Source organism: Scardinius erythrophthalmus, assembly GCF_964197995.2.
Source record: "Scardinius erythrophthalmus genome assembly, chromosome: 9".
Classification (NCBI taxonomy): domain Eukaryota; kingdom Metazoa; phylum Chordata; class Actinopteri; order Cypriniformes; family Leuciscidae; genus Scardinius; species Scardinius erythrophthalmus.
The window spans coordinates 31562187-31572633 of NC_138229.1; the positions used below are offsets into that span (position 1 = coordinate 31562187).

Here is a 10447-nt window from a genome sequence, read left to right on the forward strand (position 1 = left end):
ATCTACATTCCCATGCTAACAAATCATGTTTTCACATAGTTTGGATATTAATATCTGCTGCAAAGCTGATAGTTATGGCCCATTCAAGTAAACTCGGGACAAGCCATTTGCTCAGCTGTACAATAAGGGATTCTTTCAAGATTCCCCATAAATTAATTCCCTATGTGCTAAATTGACCCGTTTCCCTTACAATTATTAGCAATCTACAGTATAAAGCAGGACTACCGTGCATTTTGAAAAATAGTAACCAGTGAAATTCATTGTTTTTATTATGGTAGATGTTGCCACTGAACTAGCAAATAAGCAAAAGCAGCCATCCACACAAAAAGAAGACTTTGTGGGATGGGTTGAATTGGTCCCAATTCAAGCAGTGCATTCTGTTTAGTTTATATAAATAAACATTTTCTGTTTAGCTAAATATACAAGCGTTTTAATAACCATCACTCAGAACACGGTTCATTTCTTGGTATCAGAAACTGAAAAAGGCAGTGAACAAAATCTGTTTAGGCATCAATTTCACACCAGATTTATTTAAAAAAAATGAAGAAAAACACTTTGGATTAAGAAAAGAAACTGCAAAGTACATTTCACAATTTTAATGAATGGTTTAAGGTAATTATAACAGAATGAAGCAGACACCTGCATGTTGATGTTAGGAGTTGGAACCACTTTGCAGTCACCACACAACCCCCATTAGTATTAATGCAGGAAGCAATCTTTCAAAACCAAGTGCAGCCCATTACTAAACGAATTCTGAATATTCACGGGAAAGAGTCAGCTGCAATCTCTGAAAAGTCCACAAAATGAAGTGTGATAGGGTCTTTTTCAGAAAACATTGAACTGAGTGGAATATAGTACTGGGGTGGGTCATTGGGAGGCTGGTTGGCTGACAGTATGCATTCAGCAGCTGCAGTTGTAGTACAGGGTTGAGGGGTGGTAGTAATAGGTGGCATGGTAGGGGTTTTGGGAGGTTGAACTGGGTATTTCGAATAAAGCTGTTGCAAATAAAGAGGATAATTGTGGTAAACGTTATACTGAGGGAATACATCTCCAGGGTACATTGGGGGTTGCAGCTTCTGGGTTGTTGCTTGTGAACTTGATGGGGAGGCTGGAGCTGGTTTCTCTGGGGGCTTTGGTTTGCCATGATGATGATGATGATGATGATGATGATGAGGGTAGTAATACGGCCAAAAGTCCTGGGGGTTTCCTGGCTTCTGGGCTGGTTCTTCAGCAACTAATATGGTGGGCATAGAGGTTGGAACTGGTATCACTGGGGGCTTTGGTTTGCCATGATGATGAGGGTAGTAATACGGCCAAAAGTCCTGGGGGTATCCTGGAATTTGAGGCTTCTGGGCTGGTTCGTGAGCAACTGATGTGGTAGGCATAGAGGTTGGTACTGGTATCACTGGGGGCTTTGGTTTGCCATGATGATGAGGGTAGTAATACGGCCAAAAGTCCTGGGGGTATCCTGGAATTTGAGGCTTCTGGGCTGGTTCGGGAGCAACGGATGTGGTAGGCATAGAGGTTGGAACTGGTATCACTGGGGGCTTTGGTTTGCCATGATGATGAGGGTAGTAGTACGGCCAAAAGTCCTGGGGGTATCCTGGAATTTGAGGCTTCTGGGCTGGTTCTTGAGCAACTGATGTGGTGGTCATAGAGGTTGGAACTGGTATCTCTGGGGGCTTTGGTTTGCCATGATGATGAGGGTAGTAATACGGCCAAAAGTCCTGGGGGTACCCTGGAATTTGAGGCTTCAGGGCTGGTTCTTGAGCAACTGATGTGGTGGGCATAGAGTTTGGAACTGGTATCTCTGGGGGCTTTGGTTTGCCATGATGATGATGATGATAATAATAAGGGTAATAATACGACCAAAAGTCCTGGGGGTATCCTGGAAGTTGAGGCTTCTGGGCTGGTGCTTGAGCAACTGATGTGTCAGTGGGGATCGAGATTGGAACTGGCATCTCGGGGGGCTTTGGTTTGCCATGATGATGATGGTAGTAATACGGCCAAAAGTCCTGGGGGTATCCTGGAAGTTGAGGCTTCTGGGCTGGTGCTTGGGAAACTGATGTGTCGCTGAAGATAGAGGTTACAATTGGCTTCTCTGAAGGCTCTGATTTGCCATGTTGGTGATGGTAGTAGTAAGGCCAAAACCTTTGCAGAAATGCTTGAGAGTACCCAGGAGGTTGAGGTTTGAGTATTTCTTGGGATATGGGGGTAGATGGTTCACCAGTTTCAATAGTTGATGGTTCTAGCATTGTGTCTGCTGCTGAACTCAGTGCATCAAGAGGAGAATGTGGCAGTAGAATCTGCAGATATGCAGGAGTAAGAGGTCCAAGGAAGGTTTCATTTGCAGTTGTAGAGATCATAGGACAAGAAATGACTGCAGAGTTCTCCTGCCATTGCATCCGCATCACATAACTCCCTCCCTGAAAAACATGAACATCCAGGTTGTTCCTCCTTATGCAGTGCTTACAATAAGTAGAATGGAAAAAACAATACCTGTTGCATGATACCACATCCATCATAGGGTGTAGCATAGACAAGACCTCCGTAAATGGGAACGGTGTGTCCACAGTGAGGTGGCAACTTGGCAAGGGGAACAGGTGCACCATTACCTGTGATTTGCATAAAAAGGGGATTAAGACTTAAACCACATGGATTTTCTGTATTTATGCAGTTCACATTAAAAATCAAGTCTGAGTGGGACAGTTAATGACTAATGCAAGAAACTAAGATATTGTGCTGGCATCAAATTTAGTAAAATAAATTCACAGGTTACCTCGACAAAGCTCAATTTGTGCTACTTCTGGACCACTAAGTTGCAACTTCATGAGATCATCACCACACCTCAATTTTGGAGACATGGCATCCCAGGCTGCTTCAGAAGAACTGACTAGTTGTCCTGTAAGCAAGCAAGCAGAGATGAGAAGTAACCAAGTACAAATACTTACAGAACTTAAGTAGATTTTTCTGGTATCAGTACTTAACTATTTTTCTGACAACTTTTTACACACTCCTTACATTTTTACACAAATATCTGTACTTTCTACTTACATTTTCAAACCAGGTTCGTTACTTTAGTTTTAATCTGTATTTGGTGTCATCTCTAATGAATCATGAATCGGTTAGTCTTGACTGGCAAGCACTAGGATTCGGCTCATGTGCACTCTGCGCCTCCACCAAAAGGTTTCTTTCGATCAGAGTAATCAAATGCGAGAGCAGAGGCAAACTAATGATCTGTTTAGGACTTAAAGTGTAGGTCTTTGATTACTTCGTTAAGCATCAAACGTCTAATAACTGTTTGCAGCATCACCCCATTACCATCATCACTCAAATACTGTATGCTAAAGGAAATCATTATTATCATTTACAGTGGATCAACCTTTTTTACTCCAAGGCCCCCCTCCTCTGGTTTGGGCTGCTCCAAAACAAAGAATACGTATGAGAGGTGGTGCTTGTTTTAATTGTTTTTAATTATTTTCTTATTTAACGTAGTAATAAATTTAACGAAATATATTTTAATTAATTTTAAGTCATCTTAAAATGCCATCTGGAGGATCACTGAGGCCCCTTAGTGGGCCACATCCCACAGGTTGAAGACCACTGATCTATTGTAAAGTTACAGTAGTAATTAAGCAAACAAACATTCACGTCTTATAATAGGTTTAGAGGGAGCAATGGGGCAGACCCTTACAAAAATTAACAATGGTTTTACTACATAGAAAACCAAAAACCATGGTTACTATAGTTAAACCATAGAAACTAGGGGTGGGAATCGATATGCTGGCACAAAATATAAATATTTTAATGACTAAAATAAGGTGCTCTAAATCAATTTCCCTGCTCTCGGCATCACTTCTTAATGTATCCTAGAGGTGAACAAGTTAACTAGTCTAAGAAAACGTTTTTTTTTAACGGGATGGTGGACAGCAGTGAGTGGCAAATAATAGATGCCCAAGCCAAGTTTAAGTCCAGAGTCTGGACCCACTTTGGCTTTTATACATGCATCCATGGGACAAACATGTTATAAATAGACATTTGACGCTCTTCACGAAGCGCTTACACATGGGAGCGTTTAAAAGCAGGCGTCGATCAACGGATCAACTTTCAAACACTCCCGTTTGTATCTGTGCAAGCGCTCAGTTAAAGAGCATCAAAGATGTTTTTTTTTTTTTCTCCATTAGGTCACCTGATGGAGTTTTTCGGTTCCTTGCCACTTTTGCCTTTGGCTTGCTCCGTTGGGGATATTTGGGGATATTTAATTGAATTAATCAATCAACGATACCATTGATCAGCATTACCAAACGTGGACGTTCCACTAGAAACAAACATTGATGTATTGTTTTAATTTATTACTGTGAAGCTGCTTTGATACAACCTATGTTGTGAAAAGCGCTATATAAATAGACTTGACATGTGTTTTTACATGTTTTTGAAGCTTTGATTATTGTAGCCAATCACAGACATATTTTGAGTGCATGAACATAATGACCAATCAGAAGCGTTTACGAATCCGCTCTACGGTGCTCAAAATGCTAGGGGAAAAAGCTAGTATCGTCACATACCCAGCCAAGATGGTACCTTTGACAACATCCCATGGTTATTTTAAGGAAGCTGGTAAACACTGAGATGTTCCAGGTTTAAATAAAAGAGGTTGGTAAATTTTAAAATGTACCAGTTTTAGCCTATAAAACAAGTTAAGCAGTTAAATGTGTCAGTTTACACACAAGGAAAAATTTAAGCTTTTAAAAAGCATAAAAGGTTTAATTTACTTCATGTTAAATTTAATTTACAGACTGAAAAAACTTTGTGCCAGTTTGGACTTGAATAAAGAGAAAAACTGCACTATCATGTCACACAGCGTTTGAACCCGGGATGAGCGTTTGAGTGCCTTCTGTGTGAACGCAAACACGACCCGGGATTGATGCCGGGATCGATGCCGGAGTTGTCGATTTTCGGCCCCGCCAAATTATTTCCCCCCTAGTATTGGTAAGTTTAGGATTAGTTGTGGGGGAGGGGTTAGGATTAGGGGTGGGTTTAGGATTAGGCATATACTGACTTCAAAGAGGGGGGTAATAATTTGGCAGGGGGTCAAAATTCGGCACAACACGGAAAATCACTGGCAGTGTGAATGAACCAAAAATCAAACGAATCCGGGTCAAATCCCAGGTCACTTTATCCGTGTATTTTCCGGAATCTCTGTGTGAAAGGGGCTATGATGTATCATAGGATTGTCTAGAAATATTGATTATCGCTGAATTGCTGCCTGATATTATTGGTATAGTGAGCCATGTAGCCAATCGAATCCCGAAGTACGCTGTGATTCCCACGGTATTAGTAACCACAAATTAACCATGGTTTTGCTACACTAACTAGTTGAACCATGAATTTGTAGTGAAACTATGGTTATACAAATAGTAATTAATACACCAAATATCATACTATAGCCTACTTTTACTATAATAAAATCATAGTTAATTTTCATATGGGGAAAAATGTGACTCATGATAGTGCAATGACATGTTCAGTGTTAGGATATATTGTCATGCAATTATTATTATACTAATTTTTAAGAGCAATTTAGAAAATAGTGGTTAAAATAATTATCGATTATTCCCTTGAAATCACAATTTACAATGATGTTTTGAGTTTGGCCATGGGACCCACATCAAGCTGCGAACCACCTTTTTAGGAATTATATAGGCCTATTATAATACATTTGTTTACACAAACTGACACAAACGTACTGTCCCCCTTTAGGCTACTAATACACAATTAAATACTAAATACTGATAAATAAACAGTAGGCCTACGAGGTTAAGCTATTAAATAGCAGTCCCAAACTAGTTTTTGTTAATACAATCTTGGTTTGAGCCACCAAAGTCATTTAAAAATATACAAATAACCATAAGTGGCATTTTGGGGTAATGGAAACAACAGTTACCATGGTGATACAATACTTACAAGAACTGTTAAAGTGCCGGCTACGAGCGCAGTATAAACAACTGACAGGACATGAAATTTCGTTTTTCTGAGGTGAGAGACTTTATTTCGTATCAAGTTAAAATAACGACAGAATAACACTGATAGCCTGACAACATCTCATCCGACCGCAGATACTGAATACTGACAAAGCGTTTTTCTAATTTAAAACGTAACGACGTTGCGCATGCCTGCAGTTTATTTTGCGCTTTATAGTGAAGCGATATATAGCGCTCTCCGCCGCATTGCGCGTGCAATTGAAGAGTGCTACCGCAGTATAGCGGCTGACAGGACAGTCAGGGGTGCGTTTCCCGAAAGCATCGTTGGCCAACTATGGTCGCAAGTTCATCGCAATGTCCATTGAACTCTATTGGTAACGACGAAACTTGCGACCATAGTTGGCCAACGATGCTTTCGGGAAACGCACCCCAGGTCAGTTTTTCTGAGGTGAGATACTTTTTATTTCAGTGTAACGTTACACTTATGTCTCTGGTAGTTCCTATTGTGCTGGGTTCTCTGAAGTAGTCGTGGTTCACCTCTCACAAAATGCTGACACACCACACAGAATAGTGTAAGCGGCTTTTTAAGCGGCCCTGGTGCCCATGAACGGAAAATCTGCACTTGCAACTTTGAGCCGGCGAGCCGCCGGCCGCCGCGTCAGGAAGTATCGCGTGATATCAGGTCTCGCGATGTAAACAATTGCTTTACGGCCAAAATAAATCTGCTAAAATGCGGTCCATAGGCCTACTTTTACCAGTCTCTTTAAACAGAAGTAGGCCTACGCCATCTGTTCTTCTACTTGAGAGAAGGGTGTACTTTTGCCATAAGTAAGTAAACAAAACAAACTGGAAAGGCTTTGCAAACACATGTGGAATTCCCCCTTCATTACATTGGACTTAAGCACCTAAATTAAATTAAACCAATTAAGCGATCATTACAAAGGCCTACCTGAGACACTGGGGTCGTCACCAAGGTGCTCAAAATCAGCCAAGGACTCATCAACAATTCCCTCGTGGTCTGACATAGAATGTTCTGATTTATTCCCGCCCCCTCCATCGTTTGTTTCTTGCGTTCCAGATAATTCTAGCACACTTCGGCACTCTATTAAAATAATGCATGTGAAAAACACGAAGAGTTTCTGCCGTATTTTCCCATACGCCATTCTGCTACGTGCGTGCTCCAGTGACGTGTTTTTTAAAGCATTTGCACATTGCGTAAATGATCGCGCATAAGTAAAATCACCTAAGAAAAGCGGGGATTAAACTCCAACACCTGAGTTGAATAAACCTAACAAATAAGTTGGTGCTAAAGTGGTTTCATAAAAGGTATTTAAAGTTCACACAATCCCACTTTGATCCAGGTTTATCTAGTTTGGATAATTGCGTGTGCACGCGTCGACCATGGATCAAACCGATACACCATTCAAACCTCATAGCTGTTTTATGGTTTGAGACATGGCGTTTTTAACAGTGCAAAACCTTTTTCACAGGTATATTGTCCATCTGTAAATGTGGGAAAGTCGTGCCAATATTTCCATTTTGCTGCTAAACTTCACGTTGAACGATCGAGCCAAAAAGAAGCGCAATGATTCTGACTAATATGCTTTAAAAATTAATATGCGATATATTATAACACCAGTAATATCTTCTAAATATTTGATAAAATAAAGGAATAAATATTAATTATTTTTTATATATAACCCTCCCTCCCTTTTAATTCTAGTTATTTATTTAATTTATTTACTTATTTAATATTGTTATTATTTATAAATATTACTTAAATAACTTATTAGGAATTAGCATTAGCCTATAATTATAAGAGTTTGATATACATATGTGAATGTTTAATTGTTATTAATATTTATTTATGTCTATTAGTCTTTTTTCCTGTTTTCAGATGTAAACGTGTCTAACTGTACTTATTGGTTATTGTTCTAATTATGTGTTTTTATGTGTTGGTAGATATGATCACAAAAGGAAAAAAGAAAGAAAAATAAGGAATATTTTTTTGGGGAAAATATTGTGTCTTTAAAACTGTCCATTTGTATAAATGTGTTAAATATGTTTGACTTGAAAGACATAATAAAGTACATAATAATAATAATAATAATTATATATATATATATATATATGTTTTGTATATTTAGGCTATATGTTTAGACACCCATGCTAAAGTTGACTAAAAAGAGGAATAAAAAATCATCTTTTGGAAATTGAACTTAATGCCTTAATTTAAAAATATAGGAAAAATCCAACCTTTAAGGACACCAATTTTCTTTGTGAATGAATAATGCATCGTAAATAAATAAATGTTCTTCCTTAAAATAAAGGGTGCATAAGTTTGGACACCCCTATGTTAAATTCCCATAGAGGCGGGCAGATTTTTATTTTTAAAGGCCAGTTACTTCATGGATCCATATGCATCCTGATAAAGTTCCCTTGGCCTTTGGAATTAAAATAGCCCCACATCATCACATAGCCTTCACCATAACTAGAGTTTGGCATGGTTTTATTTCAGTTAGCCTAATAGCTAGTTTGATTTGCATTGAGAGATGATCTTATGGAAAATACTCCATGCCAATCTCTAGGTATGGTGAAGGCTATGTGATGATGTGGGGCTATTTTAATTCCAAAGGCCAAGGGAACTTTATCAGGATGCATATTATCCTGGATCCATGAAGTAACTGGCCTTTAAAAATAAAAATCTGCCTGCCTCTATGGGAATTTAACATAGGGGTGTCCAAACTTATGCACCCTTTATTTTAAGGAAGAACATTTATTTATTTACGATACATTATTCATTCACAAAGAAAATTGGTGTCCTTAAAGGTTGGATTTTTCCTATTTTTTTAAATTAAGGCATTAAGTTCAATTTCCAAAAGATGATTTTTTATTACTCTTTTTAGTCAACTTTAGCATGAGTGTCTAAACCTACAAGTGTATTTTTTTATGATAGGAATAACTATAAAGGGACTATTGTAATGGGGTTAATCAAATGCAGGCTAATATACGTTAGGGCAAGATCTAAGCTCAGATTTATCTTACCAGTTTAGTCTGTGCTTTTGTAATTATTTATTTTTAATTTCGTGATTGTAACTTCTGCTTTTAATAGCTTTTTCTTAAGATCGTAATGTTATTCTAATAACCATAAAAATGCAGCTGCCAAACAAAACCAGAGAGAAATGTATTCATAAATCTTGAAAACAATCTAATTACACCTTTGGCACAAAACATTCAACCAGTAAGAAAAGAAAACCTAGATATATAAAGTATAATATCAATTGTTTATGTAAAAAAAAAAAAAAAAAATAATAATAATTCATATACAATATAATTTAACACTTTTGTAGGTCTATATTGTCTCATTTATCATTGTATATCATTATCAATGTTGATTTTCTGTATACTGTATATTTATTTTTGGACTGATAGTGGTTAATTAAGTCAAATAATGGTATGAGAGAGTGTCAGTCATTGTGTTCCTGTTGGTCAGTGTTAGAGGATCTGTGAAACAACTCAGTTAGCCTGCCCTGGACCAGGCTAGTTTCATAAGTTGCCAGAGTAACTGAGTTTGAACTATTTTAAGTTTACTTTATGAAACAGAATCAACCGACAATAAGTCTGACTAACCAAAATAAGCATGGTTTGTATTCTAATCTTGTTTTATGGAACGGCCCTCTGGTCTGTGTTTCCTCGTGTTTTTTTTGTGTTTTTTGTTTTTGTTTTGTTTTTTCTTCTCTCTCCTCCAAAACCTTATCTACGAGCGTTATTTGCATTAAGAAGCCGGATTACGCAAATGAGCAAACAAATTAAAAGTTTATTCTGGTTATATTACTTCATTTCTCGACTTTTTATCTTACAGTTTTAGCACTAACAACATGTGGAGCCTATAATTAGCCTAAATAACAAAAAATAATTTTAATATAGCAAACTTTTCTGTTGACATAATAAAACCTGTCCTGAAAGTGTAAACAGTCGTTAAAAGTTTGAATTTGTAACTTATAGAGGTCCCATGCACATATTGCTAAGGTGTTGTATCCAGTTGCAGGGAGTGTCCTGACTAGATTGACATTTTGTGATGGATATTCACAAATAAACTACAAACATATAGTAAGAGAAAACAAATAAAATAGACTATAGATGACTTATTGGCGAAAATAGTGGTGCAAAGATAATAAGAAACAAATGCAGCAGAAATGTGCTTCTGCGTGGTGTTTCAACACTCAGGTCTGTCTGAACACTACGGTCTCCCACAGAGTTTGATATTACAGGCTGGACAACTACTCTCAAATATCCATGGATACCATCAACACTGAACTGGGTGCATGCCTTCAATGCACTGTTGTGGAAAAATCCATATGGTCTATTCTTTCCATCAGGTTTGATCAGTGTGACTCAAAACTTCAGCGGAATAAAGCTTCATTAGACAGTCTTTCAGTAACAGTAATTTTCCCATACAGCGTACA

The 10447-nt window shown here is 37.9% G+C and overlaps 1 protein-coding gene across 1 annotated transcript; it reads right to left on the minus strand.

Annotated features, from left to right (window-relative positions):
• Window positions 1-252: 252 nt before the first annotated feature.
• On the minus strand, window positions 253-7286 carry LOC308696046 (uncharacterized protein). Its single transcript, XM_081374394.1, has 4 exons — window positions 6931-7286; window positions 2780-2902; window positions 2500-2615; window positions 253-2426 (listed from the first exon to the last, which is right to left on the minus strand). The coding sequence occupies exons 1-4, from the start codon at window positions 7142-7144 to the stop codon at window positions 762-764; spliced, it is 2118 nt and encodes a 705-aa protein (XP_081230520.1). The 5' UTR covers window positions 7145-7286; the 3' UTR covers window positions 253-761.
• Between the last annotated feature and the right edge of the window lie 3161 nt (window positions 7287-10447).

Bases quoted from the DNA above. Each gene is read 5' to 3' on its own strand.
- LOC308696046 (XM_081374394.1), bottom strand. From the start codon at position 7,144: ATGGCGTATGGGAAAATACGGCAGAAACTCTTCGTGTTTTTCACATGC. The intron at 2,903-6,930 runs GTAGGCCTTTGT...GCTTGCTTACAG, and splicing joins TGACGACCCCAGTGTCTCAG to GACAACTAGTCAGTTCTTCT. The intron at 2,616-2,779 runs GTAACCTGTGAA...TGCAAATCACAG, and splicing joins ACAAATTGAGCTTTGTCGAG to GTAATGGTGCACCTGTTCCC.